The sequence below is a fragment of the Poromitra crassiceps genome (assembly GCF_964638095.1).
Source record: "Poromitra crassiceps genome assembly, chromosome: 3".
Lineage (NCBI taxonomy): Eukaryota > Metazoa > Chordata > Actinopteri > Beryciformes > Melamphaidae > Poromitra > Poromitra crassiceps.
In genome coordinates, this window is record NC_139625.1 from 65,112,170 (window position 1) to 65,134,932 (window position 22,763).

The 22,763-nt window shown below is 44.0% G+C and overlaps 1 protein-coding gene across 2 annotated transcripts in view; it reads left to right on the forward strand.

Annotated features, from left to right (window-relative positions):
* LOC310774327 (dedicator of cytokinesis protein 9-like) overlaps positions 1 to 22,763 on the forward strand; it is a gene marked incomplete at its 5' end in the record, with an annotated part of 89,039 nt that overhangs the window by 44,736 nt on the left and 21,540 nt on the right. The window contains 22 exons of one of the 2 annotated variants that reach the window (XR_014552593.1): positions 1,562 to 1,680; positions 3,124 to 3,210; positions 3,328 to 3,417; positions 3,694 to 3,809; positions 5,033 to 5,102; positions 5,501 to 5,626; positions 5,774 to 5,845; positions 6,561 to 6,707; positions 7,375 to 7,458; positions 7,595 to 7,706; positions 7,853 to 8,031; positions 8,349 to 8,456; positions 8,641 to 8,755; positions 9,204 to 9,334; positions 11,840 to 11,954; positions 13,316 to 13,382; positions 13,615 to 13,662; positions 14,683 to 14,819; positions 17,692 to 17,807; positions 17,951 to 18,088; positions 19,127 to 19,309; positions 19,939 to 20,052. Coding sequence is in view for 1 of the 2 variants with exons in the window: in XM_083634380.1 (XP_083490506.1) it covers positions 1,562 to 1,680; positions 3,124 to 3,210; positions 3,328 to 3,417; positions 3,694 to 3,809; positions 5,033 to 5,102; positions 5,501 to 5,626; positions 5,774 to 5,845; positions 6,561 to 6,707; positions 7,375 to 7,458; positions 7,595 to 7,706; positions 7,853 to 8,031; positions 8,349 to 8,456; positions 8,644 to 8,755; positions 9,204 to 9,334; positions 11,840 to 11,954; positions 13,316 to 13,382; positions 13,615 to 13,662; positions 14,683 to 14,819; positions 17,692 to 17,807; positions 17,951 to 18,088; positions 19,127 to 19,309; positions 19,939 to 20,052 (2,471 nt within the window). The remainder of the gene's footprint in view (positions 1 to 1,561; positions 1,681 to 3,123; positions 3,211 to 3,327; positions 3,418 to 3,693; positions 3,810 to 5,032; positions 5,103 to 5,500; positions 5,627 to 5,773; positions 5,846 to 6,560; positions 6,708 to 7,374; positions 7,459 to 7,594; positions 7,707 to 7,852; positions 8,032 to 8,348; positions 8,457 to 8,640; positions 8,756 to 9,203; positions 9,335 to 11,839; positions 11,955 to 13,315; positions 13,383 to 13,614; positions 13,663 to 14,682; positions 14,820 to 17,691; positions 17,808 to 17,950; positions 18,089 to 19,126; positions 19,310 to 19,938; positions 20,053 to 22,763) is intronic. The other variant, XM_083634380.1, reaches the window with a different exon arrangement.

Genomic DNA, 22,763 nt, shown 5'->3' on the forward strand with positions numbered 1-22,763 from the left:
TCACACTCGTTTGACTTAAGAGGGCATGTATCCTTCACATTCGCGACCAGTCTTTGAACTGAAATCTTTGAAGACGTTGGGATCCCTGTCTGAGAGAAATCGCCTGGCTGGTTCGATGTTTATCCGTTCACCTGCGTCGCGTTGAAGCACTTTTTACAGACTGGCTTCGTTTGATGTGTCCAGGAGCTTGCCTTCGCTGTCAGCAACGTAAGCAAAATACTTCCACATTTCGCTTCGTGCATTTGCTTTCTCTACATATAAGCGTTGGGCGGCTTGCAATTTTTCGCTGTGTCTGTCCTGTGTCGGGCTGCTGCGAAGTGCGGAAGACTGAAGGACTGGCCTCTCTCGAGCAGAGAGGGGAGGGGGGAAATCGGCACGCCCACACATGAAGCAGACATACCGCTCTTATGACAACCTCCGAACTGGTGAAATGTCTGTGATGACGGGGTCGCGCTTATACCGGAAAACAACTTTCACACATGAAGGCATTACACCGCTTTCTGGTCATTTCCCGGTATAAAGCGCATGTGTGAAAACGGCTTATGTAAGTGGTCATTGTAGAAGTTGGTGAGGGAAGATCAATATACTGTGTACTGCGATCCCTAAATCCAATATATTATAATGATAAATATACTGAGAAGTGAGTATGGAGTATGGAAATGGAGGTGGGTATACAACATATACCTGTGTATGCCCTTGACCGCACAATACATGTTGATACAGTACATGTTAACTTAACACTGGATTAAGGTCCTGGGTTCGATTCCCGCCTGTGGGCACTGAGGGTGTGTCCCCATCCCCATGTCCTCAGTGCCTACTGACCAGGTGGGTTAATCAAAAGGGCCTTTCTGTGCAGAGTTTCTCCCCCTGCTCCCCTGGGGTTTCCTCCAGATAGGAACCCCCCGCTGAAAAAAAACATTCAGTATCATGACTTCCCTGACAACACATTCTCACTCCCAACTCGTATAACTATTTTTATTTGTATTTATCCAAATACTGACATTTGGTCATGCTCTCTCCTTTGTCGTCACTTTAATGCACGGGATAGCCTGCCCCTTTTTCATAATTTTTCAACACCACTGGACCCCACCTTTTTCGTCATTTTTTGATGCTGCAAGGCCGTAGCCAAGAACTTGTGTTAAGGTTATGTTTAGGTACCTTAAAGAACTTTGTTAAGGTCATTAAATGTGACTTAGGTTTGAAATGTAGAATTTTGAACACACTGGGGATCGGACCCCAGTCTCCGACATAAAAGACGCCCTCTGCCACCCCCGACCACAACGTCTTACTGGCCAATGCTTTATTTCATTGTCACTCCTGTGGCGTCGATTTCAGGCGTTGTGGGAGTTCTATGGCATTTCAATGAGACTATCCCTCATGTCAAAAAATAACGGAAAAGGGGTACCCTGTACGTTAAGAAGTGATGCCAAGGAGTCCTGACCAAATGTCATTTGACGAGTTGGGACTTGGGAGTCAGAACGGGTTGTCCCTGAAGCGTTCCTCTCTCTTCTCTCTGTTCTCCACGTCTTCTCTGTCCCTGCTCTGTGCTCTGGCTCCACAGTGGGCTCAGCCTGGCTGCCTCTGCTGAGGGATGGCAGGGTTATCATGAACGAACAGCAGATGCCCGTTGCCGCCACTCTGCCCGCGGGGTACCTCGGCTCCCAGGACAGCGTCAGCAAGGTGGGTAGTGATAGTGTGGGGTATGATCCTATGACTCCAGGAGGAAGAGAGGAGAGAGGGGAGTTAGGTTCTGGATGGATTTGATTGTGCACGTTCACAGTAAGCCACGGCTGTTAATGCTCTTTAAGTGAAACTTCAGTGGATTTCTATATCTCACACTCAAGGCTCAAGAGCCAAACTGGTTTCCAAACTGGTTTTCAGGGGATTTAGTGTCCAAGACTGTTTTCTCTCACTACTATAGGATCAGATGCAAAACCAATGGTTATTGGATGAGAGATTATCTTTGGATGTTTATCTTATTAACTATGATTGGATTGGGACCTTTTAGAGGTCCAATAGGCTTTCACATCAAATGCCTCTGAAATGTGATTAATATTCAAATGTAATCCATTAAAATGTACATTCACCCATGGCAACTCACCAATGTGGCACTTCACAGCATTGTTTATTTGAGGTTGGACTACTGGGTATATACAGTACTGGAAATTTACATTAGTATATAAATTAATAAAATGACTAATAGAATAAGCATTTTGTACGTAACTGCCTGTACAAGCAGGATCTGAAGCAAGATTACCCAATTTTTTTTTTCTTTTTTTTTCCTGTCATGAAAATGCACAATAGCACAATATACATTTGGTCACACAATACATCACAATACATGTTTGAAATCAATGCTTTTCATGACTGAAAAGGAGCAGAAAGAAGAATATAATTCCAATAGTCAGTTTACAATATGTTTTTTTTTGTAGTGGTATGGTAGGACTACTGCAGGGGGGGGAAACAATCATGTTTTTCTGTTGAGCTGCACTATTCCAGGGATTGATTTATTTAATGTTGTATTTATTCTGTTATGGATCTCTGCAACAGCAAGTGTGTCATGTCCATTGAAGTGTCTTTGAATAAGATGCTGAATCTCTACCTGCATGCATGTATGTTTGTTTATTTTTGCATAGACATAGATGTTTATTTTATTATTATTGTTGTTGTTGTTGTTGTTGTTGTTATTATTAGACTTTAGTCCTAAAACAGTACATTTTTAGCACAGAAGATGTTAAAGAACATGGTCCATCAATGGGGCCTGCTGCATAGTCTAATTCCAGTTTTAAATGTACTGGCATTTTACATTGCAGACATAAGATTTTTAGGTTTTCCATGAGAGCACAAAGCACACTTGCCAAGCATTTTGGAGGTGATCAAAACTTTTTGTGGTGATACCGAATGATACCGTCTACAAAATAGACTGAATAAGTTGGCAATTCAATCCAATCTAAAGCTGTATGGCCATTTTGAATCCTCTTTCTCCCATCACCATGTTGTAGTTCAGAATTGTTACACATACTGTATTAGAAATGCACATTTCCTGACATTTCTACGCAGTGTGGATTTCATTGAGTATGCAGTGCAGTAATGTTTTTTGTCTTTGCCCATCTGTCATTGCAGCACTCTGGCCCAGAGATCAAGTGGGTAGACGGAGGGAAAACCCTGTTCAAAGTCTCTACTCACCTGGTTTCCACAGTTTACACTCAGGTAGTTATACATTTCCATCTATCTATCCATCCATCCATCCATCCATCCATTTAAAATGCCTTTAAAATGTTGACATTAGATGGAATCAGTATTAAGATAATGATGCGTTCCTTTCAGGATCAACACCTGCACAACTTCTTCCACCACTGTCAGAGCATGGAGACATCAGAACAGGCTTCAGAGGGGGAGCTCATCAAATACCTGAAGGTGTTCACAGCTGTCACAACCACATTCCCTCATGTCTCTGCTCCAAGGAAAACACAACACACCCGCTTCTACTTGTTCTATCAAACACAGCCTCTCTTAAGCAATGCATCTTTGTTTATTTGTCTTACTTCTCTCTCTCCCTCTCTCACCACCCTCTCCCTCTCCCCGTCTCTCTCACCATCTCTCTCGCTCTCTCGTTCTCTCTTCTCTCTCTCTCTCTCTCTCTCTGTCTCCTTCTCTCTCCCTCTTTCTCTCGCCCTCTCTCTCTCTCTCCAGAGTCTCCATGCCATGGAAAGTCATGTGATGGTCAACTTCCTGCCAACCATCCTCAACCAGCTGTTCCGCGTCCTGACCAGAGCCACACATGAGGACGTGGCTGTCAACGTGACCAGGCAAGACGCACGCACATGCGTGTGCACACACACACACACACACACACAGAAGCATAGACCGCATAATAAATATGGATGTAGCTACCGTGATGGTTTGTGGACTCCCATTTTGAAGGCTTGAGTTTGGCATTTTGACTGTCGCCATCTTGGTTCTTTGGAGCCAGAAGCAGCTGGCACGAGACCAGGGGTTTTCCACAGAGCCACCTGCTATTGGTCCATGATCGGCAAGCATGTGATCACTGGACAGGCGACTTCTTATTAAAGGAGAATTCTGTTTTTTTACACCCTGGACCTTATTTTCAGCTTTAAATATGATGTTTAAGTCACCCTGACAACTTTGGTTTGATTAGCATCAGCAGAAAAGATCATCAGTTTTGAACTGCAAGGAAAACGGGGTATGTGAAATTATTGTATTTATGATTGTCTTGTAAATAGCTTATTATTTGGACACACAGCGGCTCATTATGCTTATTATATCATAGAGAGAACGAGAAAAACAAAAAACAATCATGCCCCAAAACATAGTGTACTTTATCATCTACAGTATTTTAACATCATGCTGTATTGAAGAAGACTTGAAACTAGCCATTGAAACCATAAACTCATTAGGAAAGTGTTTACTAAGGTCATAAATCAAGTGAGGAGTAGGGTCATTTCCCCATTGACTTACATGCAATCAGACTTCTTTTTGCAGCCAGTGGAGTCACCCCCTGCTGGCCATTAGTAAGAATGCAGGTTTAAGGCATTTCCACTTTGGCTTCATTTTTCACGAATGGAGCTACCCTCTTGGTCACACAGAAGCATGAAATAGCTGTTTCCAAGTAGCAGAAAGCTATGTGATACAGGAATATCTTCTCTTGCATCAGGATTGAGAATTCTATATTTGCTCTGTTTTAACAAGCGGAAACTGAAGAGAATTATAATAATGATGCTTTCATCCTGTTCAGACACTCCCACCTATGGCTTCCACACTGCTTCTATATCTCAGCTGTGGCCAGTCTTTGAAGCTCTGTACTGTAGGTAGTGTTCAAATGAGCTGTCGGTGCCTTAGAATAACTGCCTAACTCTTATCACAGGATTGTTCTTTCTAGATGGTTTCAATTCCCCCTTTCTCTTTCTCTTATAATTAGTTTGGGTTATTATCTATCCATCTTTCTCTCTCTGTCTCTCTCTCTCTCTCTCTCGTTCTCTCTCTCCATCTCCTTTCATTTCTTTCTATCCAGGGTGATGGTTCATGTTGTAGCACAGTGCCATGAAGAGGGGCTGGAGCATTACCTGAGGTCTTATGTTAAGGTACAATATTATTCCACAAGAATCATACTGTAGATGATAGAATCTTTCTATATTACATTATATATATAATATTTCACTATAACCATACTCAGTATCTTACCAATTTAGCACACTTACTGTACATGCATGAACAATTTTGTATTAATAATAAGAATGATCCTAATAAGAATCATAATATTATTTAGTGGACTTTTCAAAACACCATTACAAAGGAGTAAATAAAAACAAAAATCAAGAAATATAAAAGCAATTCTTAAGCGAGGACAATTTTTTTAACTAATTCTTTAAAAATAAGTTTTACGATAAATATGTAGTAGTACATCAGTAGCACACCATGTATTTACTGCTTATGTACTACTTTACGCTTGCAATATGTGATTTCTGCTCTCCCCCCTCAGTTTGTGTTTAAGCCCGAGCCGTACACCTCCACCAATATAAAAACAGTTCACGAAGAGCTGGCTAAAGCCATGACAGCCATACTCAAGCCATCCACCGACTTCCTGACTAGCAACAAGCTGCTGAAGGTAGTACAACTGCTGCTATAGTTCCTGATCTGTATTTGATTTTGTATATGAAGATTTTCATTCTTAAAAGAAGGACTTGCGTTTTGGAAATTAATTTACACTACAACATTATCTTTCGTGTGCATTGACTCAGTGTTTGTGTTGCAGCACTCATGGTACTTCTTCGAAGCTCTGGTGAAATCAATGGCTCAACATCTGATAGAGAGTGGAAAGGTCAAGGTAGGACTTATTTTGATTTGAAGTTTCCCTCTCCTCTCCTCTGCTCTCCTCTCCCTTTCCTCTCTTCTCTTCTCTCCTCTGCTCTCCTCTCTCCTCGCTTCTCCTCTACTCTCTTCTCCTCTCCTCCTGCTCCCCTCTCCTCTCCTCTGCTCTCCTCCCGTCCCCTCTGCTCTCCTCTGCTCTCCTCCCCTCCATCTCCCCTGCTATCCTCTCCTCTGCTCTCCTCTCCTCTGCTCTCCTCCCGTCCCCTCTGCTCTCCTCTGCTCTCCGCCCCTCCATCTCCTCTGCTATCCTCTCCTCTGCTCTCCTCTCCTCTGCTCTCCTCCCGTCCCCTCTGCTCTCCTCTGCTCTCCTCCCCTCCATCTCCTCTGCTATCCTCTCCTCTGCTCTCCTCTCCTCTGCTCTCCTCCCGTCCCCTCTGCTCTCCTCTGCTCTCCTCCCCTCCATCTCCTCTGCTATCCTCTCCTCTGCTCTCCTCTCCTCTGCTCTCCTCCCGTCCCCTCTGCTCTCCTCTGCTCTCCTCTCCTCCATCTCCTCTGCTCTCCTCTCCTCTGCTCTCCTCCCCTCCATCTCCTCTGCTCTGCTCTCCTCCATCTCCTCTGCTCTCCTCTCCTCTGCTCTCCTCCCCTCTCCTCTCCTCCTCCTCTCCTCTCCTCTCCTCTCCTCTGCTCTCCTCTCCTTCAAGCTTTAATCCTTTTGCTCATTTCTCATCCAGCTCTCGAGGAACCAGCGTTTTTCAGCATCTTTCTACCATGCGGTGGAGACCTTGGTCAATATGCTGATGCCACACATCACTCAGAAATACAAGGACAACCTGGATGCGGCTCGCAATGCCAACCACAGCCTGGCTGTTTTCATCAAGGTTGGCTCTCCTCCCAGTACCTGCAATGCAGTATTGTGCTTTAATATTTGGATGAGCTTGAAAAATTGCTCTGTGGTTTGGCAAACATGAAAATGTGAAACATTGTTTTAGGACTAAACCATCTCTAGAACTGATTGAATATGATTAATAAAACAAACCAGTTCAATTCTTTAATTTCCCACAAGGATCATTTGGTTTTGCAGACTGGATTTAAAAATAAAACACCACATTTGTTATGTTAGATTTGTAATGCTGTTAGGGCATCCGGGTAGTGCAGCGGTAGATTCTCTGCCTACCAACACGAGGTAGGCAGGTTCGAACCCCCGTGTTGCCTCCAACTTGGTCGAGCGTCCATACAGGCACAATTGGCTGTGTCTGCGGGTGGGAAGCCAGATTAAGGGTATGTGTCCTTGTCGCTGCACTAGTGCCTCCTCTGGTTGGTCGGGGCACCTGTTCGGGGGGAAGGGAACTGGGAACTGTGTTCCTCCCATGAGCTACGTCCTGCCGGTGAAACTCCTCACTCTCACTCACACTCTGAAAAGAAGCAGCTGGCGACTGCACATGTATCAGAGGAAGCATGTGCTAAAAAAAATCATCACATCTGTTATGTTAGATTTGTAATGTTCTGTATCTGTCCACTCAACTACATTTATTCACTTTCACCCAGCGCTGTTTCACCTTCATGGACAGAGGCTTCATCTTCAAACAGATCAACAACTATATGAACTGCTTTGTACCCGGAGATCCCAAGGTGACCAGCTATAAAGCCATATACTGTACTTTAAACCTCTTACGTGTTACACAGCACTTCATTTGTCAGTGGCGATAGGTGGAGAAAAGGTATTCATGTTGGTCTTAATAGTTTTTTGTGTTTTCTTTTCTTCCAGACTCTGTATGAGTTTAAGTTTGAGTTCCTGCGGGTCCTATGCAACCATGAACACTATGTCCCGCTCAATCTGCCCATGCCCTTCGGAAAAGGCAGAATCCAGAGGTTCCAAGGTAAAAACTGCAGAACGTCACTTTCCATCTAAGCGGAGCACATCTCAAATTCTCTGCATCCCATTCTCTTATATCCTCTGCTTTGATGGCATCCTATCTTTAATACAATGTTAATCCTATCAATTGATTGACTGGTGCCGCTACAGATCTTCAGCTGGACTATTCTCTGACTGATGACTTCTGTCGAAACCACTTCTTGGTGGGGCTGCTGCTGAGGGAAGTGGGCGGGGCTCTCCAGGAGTTCCGAGAGATCCGCCAGATCGCCATTCAGGTGCTCAAGAGCCTGATGATCAAACATACGTTTGACGACCGGTACGCTGCTAAAGTGAGTTCCTTCAGCTCCCAGGCACCCTACTGCTCTGTTAAAGTCCTTTCTTTTTTTATCAGAGCATTATGTCAGATATGGTATACTGTACTTGGGAAGAGAAAGCTATTTGGCACATCGCAGCTCATTCCTTGGCAGCCTTGTATATGCCACAGCCCGTCAGGTATTTTCATATGGCACTGGTTTTGGATCAGCCCTCTTGAGTTTAAAAGGAATTAGGCCTGTTATATTCTTTATTGGTTGGATTTAAGTTTGACGTCTATCTGAATTTCATAGTTTTATGACTGTATGACTCATGAACACCTATGCAATTTCAGAGCCAGCAGGCCAGACTTGCCACCCTCTACCTCCCGCTGTTCGGCCTGCTCCAGGAGAATGTCTACAGGCTCAACGTCAAGGAGTCGGCCGCCCTCGGCAACCACAATGTAAGCCTGACACCTAGTGGTTGAATACTTGAATCTCTCTGAATCTCTAATAACTGTGTCATGTACTGGATTAATTTGCCAGTTTGACATGCTACATGCCAAGCACTATTAGCATCTTCACTTGAACTGGAAACCTGAATACTTTCTCACTCATAGCGTGTTGCTGCTGCTTGCTTTCTGTCAGCAGAGTACCAGGGAAGACTCTCTGATGCCAAATTCCATGGTGACTCCTCAGAAACCCGGAAGCTGCCTAGAAAACGCTCTCCACAAAGATGTGTTTGGAGCCATCTCCGGAACAGGTAAAAGCCATCTCCTCTACCTTATCACAGAGACGTTTACGTTACTTTAACCTCACTGGAGACCTTGCATGCACTTTTTGATTCAATAATTAATAATTAAGATGCCACCACTACTACTACTTCTACTACTACTACTGTTAGGTCACAAATGATGAATAAATCATTTCAAATGTAGAGCAGGTGCACCCTCCTCTTGTAGCCCTTTTGGCTATGTGCTCTGCTATCACTAAAACTAATAAATAAATAATTGTTGGGATCACATAGGAACTTTTGACTAAACCCACACACATCAAACGTGTTAATATTGCATGTACCAAATCTGCTTTGTTCCATGTATGCTTGTACTCTGCTCTCCCTTCAGAGTGGTGAGTGATTCAGTTGCTGATGATCCCCTGCGCTGACCTACAACAATGTGTGTGTTTGGTTATGCATCCCTCTGTCCCTGCAGCCTCCCCCCACACTTCCACTCCCAACATCAGCTCGGTTCACCACGCCGACTCCAGAGGCTCCCTGGTCTCCACTGACTCCGGCAACAGCCTGCTGGACAAGAGCAGCGACAAGACCAACTCCCTGGAGAAGGTAGAGGGATGGATGGATGACTGGCTGAGTGACTGCTTCATTTGTAAGGGTTAATGCATGACCAGGTGTCCAAAGGAAAACAAAAAAGACCATTAATTTATATTTTCATGTGTTTTGCTATCAAAATTAAAGTTTTTCATAAGCCATAACTCTGCTTCCCTGGTAACACCTGGGCAACTGACTAATCCCTGGAATAATAATTACCATCCCATCAGCTTCTCATGCAATGGAAACGTTGTTCACTGCTCCAGTAAATAGGGTGAACCTTGGATACGGGTTGACAACCTTTGGCTCTGCTATGAACCAGAAAGCTAACAATTTTCAAAGTCAATAACATTGCGTAGGTTGACAAACAGTATATAATTTGACAGTATGTTTAACAACAACACTAGCTAGCTATCCAGCCCTGTCCCCAAATCAAAATCAAGAATTTCACAAACAATGACATACAGTAAGTAGGCTCTGTTGGCCGCAGCCTGAAGTAACCTTAGCAAGTTGACTAGTGAATTGGATGTGTGATGCTATCAGTAAGTTGAGAGGGGCAATGTGTCCTACTTCTTGCAGCTTATCGCCATCCTGTGGTGTTCATGGGCAACTTAAGTAGCTTACTACACTCAGACGGTGTTGTAAATTGCTCATTTTAGATCCAGGCTGATACTAGTAGTCAGCACATTCATTTAGAACAGGGAACAGACAGTTCGATTGGAAGTATTTAGTAGGTGTGGTGTACATGACCAGAATTGAGTATTCACCCAGACCTTGGTACAAACAACATTAATGAATCACTCCATTAGTTAATAAAGGATGGCTTAAGATGGTTGCACTCAGAGAAAATATTGAGCGTGTGGAATATTAAAATGTATGACTGGACTTTATGCAGTTTTCTCTTATAAGGTGTTGCATCATTTCTGAGATACTGGAGGAAATGTGTATTTTTGTGTTCATTCTGTATGCATACATGTATGTGTTGTTGAGTTATGCGTACATGTATGAGTTGTTGAGTTACTCATGGTTTGTGACTGTTTGATTTCATATCTGAGTTTTTCTACACTGAAGGTTGTCAGTGTGTGAAAGAGGTGTGACCAAGTCATTGCATTGCTCGAGTCGCAAGTCAGTCTCAAACCTTTTCAAGTCATCAAAGTACAAGTCAAAGTCAAGTCCCAAGTAACCAGAATCCAAGACAAGTCTAAATATTCTCTTCATGAATCAAGTCAAGTCTCAAGCAATTAAAACTCTCTGCTGTATGAGTGATTCAAGCTTGCTCTCCAGTCTAAAAGTCATTGAGGTAGATAGTGTGATTGCACAGCACACCCAGACTTTCATCCTCAGTCTTTCCATTACCCTTGGCCACGCCTCCTCTCCTCCCTGCTCTATAGCCGAGGGAGAGGTTCACCAGGAGGCACTCGGTCAACGTGCCTCCCCTTCCCCTGGACCCCGGGGACCGAGGCGCACCTCTGAACCGCGCCGCCAAGCGGGTCACCATGGACTTCTCGCTCCTCACCGTGCCGCTGTCTGACCTGCCGCAGGACACTGGCAGTGATACCGACAAGCCAGCTGCCAGCCGGGCTGCTCCAGCTGGAGGGGGGGATGGAAATAATGAGGAAAACATCCCTCTCCAAGTATTCTGTTTGACCCCCGACCCCTCCATCCCACTCTGAACTGTACAGAGTTCAGCAAACTACCCTCTAGTATTCAGGAGAACAGTCTGCAAATATTGGCTGCTGTTTGCCTCCTACTGTAAGACAATGCAGTAAGTGCCAGAAAGTTTAGACAATCACAGGACATTTTTTTAAAGTTAATGTAGTGTCATTGCCTGTGATTGAAAGCCTCCTTGGCTCTAGAGAAGAATGATCAAGTCAGTAAACTCCACCCGTATTGTGCTCCAAGCAGTTTACAAAAATATATGCAAAGATGTTTTTTTTTTTGTTTTTTTGTACCCAGGTTGGATTCATTGGCTATGGTCACTTTGTTTGTTTGAATGGAAGCTGAGGGCGGTTTTGTTGGGTTTAAATGTGCGGTCGGGACATAAAGTACACTGTGGTTTGCAGATATCTGTACAGTACATCCAAAATCCAATTCCTCCTCTCCAGAGTGTCCCACATGAGGGAGTGTGTGCTGTGTTCTCCTGTTTTTTCTTTTCTTTTTTCTTTTTTTATACCAATGGGGAGGTTGAGCTGACCTCATCATCTATCTATCCCATTTACTGCATCAAATCCTGCAATGTAACTGTAAATGTGTTTCTTCAAAGCTGCTATAGATATAGATGTTGCAGTCTCAAAGCACAGAGCTGCTGCAACAACTGTACTTGTTTTTGTCTCTTGTGCACATTCCCCAAAGAAAGCACTCTCTCTGAAGTTTCTCTGAAGTTTTCTATTTTGCAGTGATGTTTTTGGATGTTTGGATTCTGGGGTTTTCTACTCTTCTATGCCAGCCACTTTCATCCTATTACTCTTTCATTTGTTCTCTGTCTCTCTCTCTCTCTGTCTCTCTACCTCCCATCACCAGAACCAGTGTGCATCGGCTCTGGGCAGCACTCTACTGCGCTGTGACAAACTGGACCGCGATGAGATCAAGAACCTGCTCATGTGCTTCCTCCATATCCTCAAGAGCATGTCAGAGGGTAAGACAGACTCTGCATTTAGGAGTCTATCCCCGTTTAGGAAAATACGTAAATATACAAAACAGGGGTGGCAGCTGTGGCTCAGGAGGTCCACTAATCTCTTTGGATAAAAGAGGTAGCTTGCCGCCCTCGGTGTATGAATGTATGCGTGAATGGGTGAATGTTAGCATATTGTAAAGCACTTTGGATTGAAGTGCTATATAAATGCAGTCCATTTACCAGCCCATTACCAAACTGAATTATAGTTTTAGAGCCTTGCTGAGCAATGCTAATGAAAGTCAATGGAGAACTGAAACATTACTCTCAAAATTTCAGACATGCTCTAGTAGAATCTAGTCAAACAATACAGTTAAAATAATACAGTTACATATGTGGTCTAGCCCTAGGGCAGAGCTATTCAATTTCGTGGCCCGCGAGCGCCCCCTGTGTAGCCCGCGCTGGAATTGCATTTTTTCTTTTTCTTTTACAGTGCACCTGAACGCAACATGCAAGATACCCGCTGAATAAGTGTCCAAATGTTCATGTCATTCTGGCCAATACTCCACTTCTGTTATAACATTTCATTCTGGAATATGGAATATCTTTTAATAATCTTTATGACTAAAAGGCTAAAAGTAATCTCATGTGTAAGAAATTACTGTTCTACATTGAAGTAAAAATTGACCCTCAACATGCTTTGAGAATCCCCGGCCACTTACTGATACTGAATAATGACATCACAACTGTTAATTTAAAATGAGTTATTCCTCTAAACCTGCCTTCAAATGCCCCAAATCTTTGGCGCCGGCGCTATTCGGCCCCCAGCTCTCGGCCCTCAGCTAAATGTGGCCCTTGGTGAAAAGTAATTGGGGACCCCTGCCCTAGGGGTTAGAATCTTAGAATGTGCATAGGCATAAAATAGGGCTATCCCCATTTGCTCAAGCTTACATTCATATAATACATTTTTGAAAGTGGTACTGGACTATACTAACTATAGGAGAACAGAAAAGGAGGAGAGACTAACTAGGAGGTGGAGTCCTCTCCCCTCTGATATGCTAAAGCTGTTATGTATCTGAACTGTACATTTTTTATTTTTTTTGTGTATACCCAACACGAGAGCATATGAATGTTCTCTCCTCTCTGAAGCTTGATTCTCTGATTGACAATGTGATGTATGACATGATGGTAGGCGACGTGTATTTTAATTTTTTTCTCTTCTTCTTTTTCCCCTGTGTGTTGTTTTACTTTCTTTCATGCGTTTGTTGCTGGACTTGTTTTTCTGTTGAACAAATAAAGCACAAGTGTAAAAACAACAACAATACAGTTACCGTACTTTTTCTTAATATTGCAGTCTTTTTTCTATTTTTTTTTCTCTCCTTCAGAGGCCCTGTTCACATACTGGAACAAAGCACCTCCTACAGAACTAATGGACTTTTTCACATTAATCGAGTAAGTACATAGCTGTACAGCATTTTATGAGTAGATATGTGTATGTTTGAGACCTCGGTCAAATCATAACTCAAAATAATTAGCATTTGTTTTAACCCACTTAGAGTACCAGATGGGTAGAGTTTGCCACATAAAAATAATGAATGCCAAAAGTTGATCACATTCTAAAATCCACGTAGAATATGTCTGTCTATATCTGTGTATAAAACTACTTGTTGTGTTTGTCCCACAGAGTTTGCCTTCATCAGTTCAAATACATGGGGAAGAGATTCATCGCCAGGTACACTGCATGTAGCTTTAAGTGAGATGTCATCCCATATCTCCAATTTCCAATCTCTGTAAATTAATTCTTGAACTGAAACTAACCGTGTTGATAATCTACATTGAGAAGCTGACTCACACCCACACACAGACTCACAAACAGCGGATCCGTACTGACTCTTTTAACCCTTGCTTTTGATGTTGTTCTCTTGGCTGTAACGCTGCTGGCAAGTTGTTTTGTGGTTAATGCCGTGGGCCCCGCCCCTCCTGCATGGGTAAGAGCTCTCTGTCTCCCTCACTCCCTCATTACCACGGCCCACACTTTCTCAGTGTGCCCTCAGCCATTCATTTGCCTGCTGTGTGTTTTGTCTGACTTCTTTCCGTTTTCGTTTGATCCATGCATTCCCAGTGAGGCATCATTATCTCGCCCTAAACCCTTTGCCGTGTCACCTTCAACAGTATTTGAAAAGTGCTTTAAGTTCATCACGGATGGGCGTCTGGGTACTGCTGCAGTAGATTCCCTGCCTACCAAAACGAGGGCCACAGGTTCGAGCCCCTGTGATATCTCCGGCTTGGTCGGGCGTCCATACAGGCACAATTGGCCGTGTCTGCGGGTGGGAAGCCGGATTTAAGGGTATGTGTCCTGGTCGCTGCACTAATGCCTCCTCTGGTCAGGCAGGGTGCCTGTTCAGGCGGGAGGGAACCTGGGGGAATAGTGTTATCCTCCCACGCGCTACGTCCTGCTGGTGAAACTCCTCGCTGTCAGGTGAAAAGAAGCGGCTGGCTCATATATCGGAGGAAGCATGTGCTAGCAGCTAGTCTACAACTCCCCACATCGGCAGAGGGGGTGGAGCAATGACCAGGACAGCAGAGGGAATTGGCCAAGTACAATTGGGAAGAAAACGGGAGGGAAATCTGGGGGGGGGGGGTTAAAAAACAAACACCAGGGTGTGATTTTTTTCATCAACACCCTCTCCTGTGACGATAGTTTAATTGACATAGCAGTAATTGTGTGTTTCTGTTTCTCCTTGCCCAACAGGAGCCAAGAGGGGCCGGGGCCTGTGGCTCCAGACAGGAAGTCTCTGACTCTGCCTGTGTCTCGTAACAGGGCGGGGATCCTGCATGCCCGCCTGCAGCAGCTGGGCACGCTGGAAAACGCTCACACCTTCAACAACAGTAAGCCCCTCCGTGGTTACTGATGACTTTCACATGACAAATAGCAGAATCATTTGTGCCTGTACCTGGAATGTGAGATGAACTGGATCTGGTCTTTTCAGTTATTCCAGGCATCAGAGAGGCAAATAGGGAGGATTTTAAATGCTCTTATCTTTTTCTTTTTTTTACATAATAAACAGCAGGAGATTTTTGGAGCCTGAACAGCATTTCTTAAGCCAAAGATTTTATGTGAGAGGAAAAAGAGGGGAGGAGGGGACTCCTCTTGCTGGCATGGCAAGTAAAAATCATTATGAAAAAAAAACGTTTACATTTTAAAGCCTTTGCGTCCTACATTTCTAATATTTATATATTTTTGAATGAGTGAGTTCCCTCATTTGCCAACTTTCCATTGAGTGCCAGCCACTTTTGGAGAACGGACGCTCCCAGTGCCAGAGTTTCAGAGCGTTTTCAGTGATTTCTCGAGGCCCACAGAATATTGTGTGATATTACTATGTAAACACTGAACACGCACAAAGAACGATGAGACTCTATTCTATCATCTGCAAAAAAAAGTTTATTGATCCCATTTTCCGTTCTTTAGTTATGAGCCGGAGAAGATAGCTTGATTCATCCAAAAACAGCAATTTTTTTCTAGAAGCTGAGATAATTGGCCTTTTGTGAAATTAAACATTTCAAGCACATCACTGACTCTGAAGCTAATCTTTTCTAATGTAGTCACACCTCAAAAATAATTTCCTTCAATAAAACAGTTTAGGCCAGGGAATTTTGTTTGGCAGAATAATATTTTTAGCTACAACCAGCAGCGCTGGCCCCTGCGTGCGCTGCTGGTTGCAGCTTCTTGCTGGTCTTGATTTGCTGCTGGTGGGCATCGGATATTCTGGCTTGCGTTTGTCAATCCTGTCCTGCTGCCTGGGTCTGTCTGGGTGTTGCGTGCTGCTCTGCATGCCCCCCGCCCCGCCCCGCCTCGCCTCGCCTCAACTGCACACTCCTCCTCCTGTCTGTGGTGGCTCTCTGCTGAGTTTGCTGTGCGCACAGTGAAGGGTGCGCAACATCCAGTTATTTTACAGCGTTCCGCGTGTGTTTGTCACCGGCAACGATGCTTCCAGTTGAGAATAATAACAACTCCACGGTGTGGATGTGCGGATGTGCTGTCGCAACCGACACGGAGCGGCTCAATTGTGGGAGCAGATTGGCTGCTGCAGGCACAGCTGCAGTAACGTGCTTCAGCATATCGATGCATACGGATGCGATGCGATTTCCGTTTCCATAACGACTTCTTCTTTGTTTTTTCCTTGCCTTTCTGTTATGTGGAGAGCACTGTCGCCACCTAAGGGTTCTGTAAAATAGGTTATAGACCTCCAATAGCTACAATAGTTGTACCAGAGATGTATCAGGGATTGATCCACGTCCCACCGTCAAAAAACGCAATTGACGACAATCGTCGTCTTTGGCACTCTACGTCAGTATTTGAATTGACGACAGCTGTCGTCATTGGCATTCAATGAGTTAATTGCTTACATACGGTAGTTGTTTTTCTAATGAATCCCTTAAAAGGGGAATTAGGTAATCTGGGACTTAATCACCCTCTACTGGCAGCCAGTAGGTACTGCAACAACATGGAAAGAGTATAGACCCCTTATACGACTACGTCACACTGACATCACGCAGCGTCGATGCGCATGACGGATGCAGAAAGACAGACTCTGCGCAGCCCTGGCAAGTCGTTTTCCAGTGGCTGGAAAACTAGACGAGCTAGACATGTCTTCATGTTGTGCAGTGGGATGCCAGAATCGGAAAGCTATTGTAGCAGAGTATTCGGGTCCGCCTATTCACACTTGGTTAATAAAATAATAAACGATAGAGCCAGGCTGTAACGTTATAACAAGCTTCACCTAATTCTCCCCACATATCCTGTTCTACGGCAACTCGAGGGAACATACACAGCCTCGCACACACGCAATAGAACACAACACAACACTGAACAGTCTGTTACACTATCAACAAAGCAAGGACTAAAGTTTTACCGAATCCCGTCAACTCATACTGCTTTTAATGCTAACCGTAGGCGTCTTTGGTTGCAAGCCGAAAGAGGAAATCATTAAAAATGCCCGACTTTGCAGTGCTCGCTCATTTCATATCAGGTAAGCTGTAGCTGTAGGCTGCTAGTAACAGCCACATCGCTCGGTTAGTTAACAACCAAGTAACGTTAAATAATGTCATTATTGAATTGAACTGATTGGAACGAGGACATCATTAAAAATGCCCGACTTTGTAGTGCTCATTTCATAATCAGGTAAGCTGCCTGTAGCTGTAGGCTGCTCAGCCACATCGCTCGGTTAGTTAACAACCAAGTAACGTTACATAATGTCATTATTGAGTTGTGTGCATTATCAACATAACAATATATCTTTGCAAGTTACATAATAATTATCTACGCTATGTATTGCTGGCCACTCTAGGCTTGGCCAATTCTTCTTGTCTTTTATCCATTGACAGCGCCAGTGGTATGGGTCTGTAAGACGTATCCCATTAACCAATGTTAATTGCGATGCATAACATTGCTTATCACTAGGCGATAAGCTGTGGTAATAAGCCGAGAACAGCATTTTAAAACTAAAATCTAACTGTGTGTCGCAGATGGGCACAGAGCAGTCCTGACAGCGGGGATTTTACACAGCTCTCTGTCTGTCAATGCTGGGCTCATGGCTTTTTGCCTACACGATGCGCGCGCAGCTCCAATGTTGACAGCTGTATAAGGGGTCTATTGAAACCCCAAAATTTCAGCAAAGAACACTTTTCGCATTTCTAACTTTGGAGCTTGTGTGTGTGTGTGTTTTGCAGTGTACTTAGAGCTTGTGTGTGTGTTTTGCAGTGTACTCTCATACGGACGCAGACGTGAGCAGCCAGTGTCTGCTGGAGGCCAACGTGGCGACAGAGGTCTGTCTGACTGTGCTGGACACACTCAGCATCTTCATCATGGGATTCAAGGTACAGTACAGTATCGCTCTAACAGCCCGCAATTTATTCAGTGTGGATTTGTCATGTTGTAGTCCATCTGTCTCTTTCTGTTAACTGTTGTCCATGCTCAGTAGTTTTCCTCCACAGTGACGTGTGCTTGTTGACGTCCTCAGACCCAGTTGAGTTCAGACCTAGGCCACAACCCCCTGATGAAGAAGGTTTTCCAGGTGCACCTGTGCTTCCTGCAGATCCCCCAGTCTGAGGCTGCCCTCAAACAGGTCTTCACCTCGCTCAGGACCTTCATCTACAAGGTGAAAGGATCATGAAGATGTATTCATATAGAGAGGCAAAGTGACCGCCTACTTCCTGCTTCAGCACTGTACCAGAGATTTTCATCCGCCATTTATTTTCCCATATACATTTCGTAAAATGCTTATAAAAAGAGTTTTACTGGTTCAAACCAAACGTTCAGCTAACGCTATAATCAGACCAAAACAAAAAAAAACAACATCGAAAAAATATGTTCTTCAAACTCGCATTTCTTTAACATTTTGGCCCGAGTGAAATGTTATGCGATTGCTCCTGTTTCTAAATATATCTGTACCGTTTGGTTTGAACCAATACAACTCTTTTTATAAGCATTTTACGAAATGTATATGGGAAAATAAATGACGGATGAAAATCTCTGGTACAGTGTTGAAGCAGGAAGTGACGTTCCACTTTGGCTCTCTATAATGTTCATACCATAGACTATAAAATATGGACATCATGGCGGCTCCTCAAATGTGAAGCTAAAACATCTCCATCACCCCCTTATGGCTGGCTACAGTAAAAAGTTAATGTACAGGCCACATACATTTTTCCAAAAGATGGTTTCTGTCATCTTAGGTAGTTCGTATCACGCTGATGTATGTTCAAGTGCTAATTTTTCCTGATAAGTTTGTTTTTATTAAATAGTTATTTGATGATATAAAAAGGGGTAATTGACAGCTGTGACAGCCACTCTCAAACTTCCACGGCTGAGGGGGCTCAACCCGACTCTACTGCGTAGACTTCGGTTGCAAATGATGCCACACAAGTAAGATGGCAGTTCACGGAAATTAGATATTTTGGCTTCATTTCTCATAGTTGTAGGAAGCGGGAATGGTCATTCATACATTATACTGTACAGTCAATGGTTCATACTGTACATACCTTGTCTTCTTAGCTTTTACGTGATTACCTCTTCTCTTCTGTCTTGTTTTGCCCCATGCACTCTCTATTTCCCATGTCCTGATCATGGTTCCCTGACACTTCATTTCCCTCTGTCATCCACCTCCTCACCCTGTCTCTGTCCATGTTTCCTCCAGTTCCCGTGTACGTTCTTTGATGGCCGTGCAGACATGTGTGCCTCCCTGTGCTATGAAATCCTCAAGTGCTGTAACTCCAAGCTGAGCTCCATCCGCAGTGACGCAGCCCACCTTCTCTACTTCCTTATGAAGAGCAACTTCGACTACACAGGCCGCAAGTCTTTCGTACGAACACACCTGCAGGTATGTGCGTTGTGTGTGTGTGTGTGTGTGTGTGTGTGTGTGTGTGTCTGTCAGTCTAAAGATGTGTACACATTTTTTTCCTCTGTTTGCATGTATTGTGTGTCGATGTAGACTCATTTCTCAGTCTCCACGTCACTAGAGACTGAGAACTTTCTCCCAGCTCTTGTTGTTAAAACTGGGTGGAGACAATTTGAGAGTAAAAAAATGCATTGCAGAACCAATCCAGACTCTTTAGCGTAGCCCTTTATGCAGAAGGGGCGGTGACATGGAGAAGTCGTGTGCTTGTAAATGGGGGAAAAAAAACTCTTCTTGTTACAAAGTGATTCGTTGTACCTCCAGTTTGTTTTTCTACGGAGGACAATGGGGGGGGAGAGCATTGTTTCCGGTAACTTGACAAAGGGGTGTAGGTTTGTTGGCGGTCGTTCTCACCGCCACTCCAACTACTACTTTCGACAAGAAGTTCCCAGACGAATGGTAGGCGGAGATCTCCAAAATTGTCTGGGAGCCGTGACTAGTGCTCATGTGTCTGTGGTTGTGTTTGTCTGTGTATGTAACCATGCCCTTGTGTATTGTAAGTTGTAGATTAGTGCAGCGTTGATTGTATGTGTCCCTCTTCTCCACCCGTCCAGGTGGTAATTGCCGTCAGTCAGCTGATCGCTGATGTCATCGGCATCGGAGGAACCCGTTTCCAGCAGTCCCTCTCCATCATCAACAACTGTGCCAACAGCGACAAGAACATCAAGGTGAGAGGAGGGCGCCACCTTGCAGTGAGAGCAAATACCAGGGGTCCCACAGGTCCTGGACATTCTTGAAAGATTTTGAAACTTAAATTAATAGAATAGAATTGCCCTTGGATTTGAGGTGATGGGGGCTTTTAAATGCCCCCATAAAATAAAGAGTTTAATACTTAATGTATTTTAACATTATTCTTGCAAAGCGTGACTCGAAAGTGGCCAGTACAACCCCCGCCCCTCCTACTAGTGTTATTTACCTCAGTGACAGGCAGCACAAGCTAGCTGGCCAGCTAGTTCACTCATGTTTTTGCCAAGTACATTAATAACATGCCAGGCAATCAACAGTGTTGTTGAAATATATTTCACAGGGGCAAAAATAGCCCTTGTTTAAAACAGTGAAATTCCTACCCTGATACACACACACACACACACACACACACACACACACACACACACACACACACACACACACACACACACACACACACACACACTTGAGAAGTGTTCACACATTCAAGCCTCTCTCTTTATAATTGTTGTCTGTGCTGCTTCTGTAAACCCTGCTAGTTCCCATTATGGAAATTCTCAATGTTGTAAACCTTGATCCATGTCTCAAACTTATGCCATGTTGACTCCTTGAATTTGAGGGAATTGGGCCTGGAAAGTCCTTGAAAAGTCCTTGAAATTGATATTTAAGAAGGTGTGGGAATCCTGAAATACACTTGATCAAGTCGTTGACTTTCCCAGTTTTGCTACTTTCTATCACTGATAGTGATTCAACTTAGACCCTGTTCCTCAGTAACTAAAAACCTAGATGAATCCTACATCCTACATCCTACGAGTTTTCTGATTTCATGACCTCAATTATTAAATACAATAGATTACTGGTACTCGGTGATTTCAACCTGCACATAAATGATATCTCAAATAATGTAGCATGTGAATTCAATTGTATAATGGAATCCCTCAACCTGAAGCAACACGTTTCTGGTGCCACGCACACTGGCGGTCACACATTAGACCTGGTTTTCTCACTTGGCCTGGACATCACAAATATTCACTGTGAAGACTTTTTGATCAGTGACCATCTTAGCATCCTCTTTAACCTCTCTATCCCCTCTGACCCCCCCCTGCCCCAAAAGTCTGGTCCGTTCCCGTATAATTGCTCAGGCTTCGGCAGACCAGTTCTCTGTTCTTTTTAATTTTGCTCTTCCCAGTGACCCTAGCGTGGACACTCTATTGCTGTCTTTTAATGATTACTGCCTCTTCATCTTAGACCAAGTGGCCCCTGTTAAAGCCAGAGTAAAACCCATCTGCAACGCCACCCCGTGGATGACGGAAGACATCCGCTGTCTAAAACGCAGGTGTCGCCTAGCTGAGCGGCTGTGGAAAACCACTTTGCTAGAAGTACATCGTCTCGATCTTAAAGAACTCTTAGTATCTTTTAATGCTTTGGTAAAGGACTCCCGGTCTGCATATTTTGCAAACCTGATTTCCTCCTCTAACAATAACCCCAAATTTATCTTTGACACTATTAATAACCTGGTTGCTCCCCCTCCCTCTGCCCCCCATGTTCCTCGGTTGCCGAATGCAACAAGTTCCTGGCCTTCTTCGTTGATAAGGTTAAGGACATAAGGTCTAGCATTCTCCCTAGCCCCTGCAGTCCGTCTACCAGCACTTTTAGTCGTCCCTCAATTTTAAACTCCTTTAATCCCATTAGTTTGGCTGATCTGTTCAAACTGATCAGCAAACTAAAACCGTCATCAAGTCCTCTGGATGTCATTCCTTCATCATTATTGTTTTAAATTCTACCAATTATTGGTCCTGTTTTACAAACCTATGTAAACTCGTCACTGTCGTCAGGTTACGCCCCGTCCTACGGCAAGCACGCGTCCATCCAGCCGATCTTAAAAAAGCCAAACCTTGACCCCTCTGTGCCTAAAAACTATAGACCCATTTCAAAACTCCCTTTTTTATGTAAGATTTTAGAAAAAGTAGTCGCCCAGCAACTCACTGAGGTGCTGGTGATGCACAACATCTACAACAAATTTCAATCTGGATTTCGGCCGGGGCACTCCACTGAGACCGCCCTGCTGAGGGTAACAAATGAGCTGCTTATGTCCACCGATGCTGGAGAGTACCAGATTTTAGTTCTCCTAGATCTCAGTGCCGCCTTCGACACTGTGGACCACCTTATCCTGATCGATAGGCTTCGTGACTGGGTGGGCATTTCAGGCACTGCCTTAGACTGGTTTAGGTCTTTTTTATCAGGTCGCAGCTTTAGTGTACATATCAATAATTTTGTTTCCTCTTCTGCTCCGCTGTTCTGTGGGGTCCCACAGGGATCGATCCTGGGGCCTCTCCTATTTGGAACGTATATGCTTCCACTGGGAAGACTAATCCACAGTTTTGATATCTCATATCATTTCTATGCCGATGATATCCAGCTCCGCTTCTCTTTCAAACCAAACGAGTTAGATCAGATTTCCAGACTTCTAGACTGTATTAGTGCGATGAATGCATGGATGGCTGAAAATTTCCTGCAGCTAAATAAGGACAAGACCGAGGTGCTCATTATCGCTCCGGATAGTGTCACATCCACGATAAAAAATAGGATTGGCCCTCTCTCCTCTGCCGTCCGCCCTAGCCTACGTAACTTAGGGGTCTTTTTTGACCACTCTCTTTCACTAGACGTCCATATAAAACAGCTCTCTAAAAAA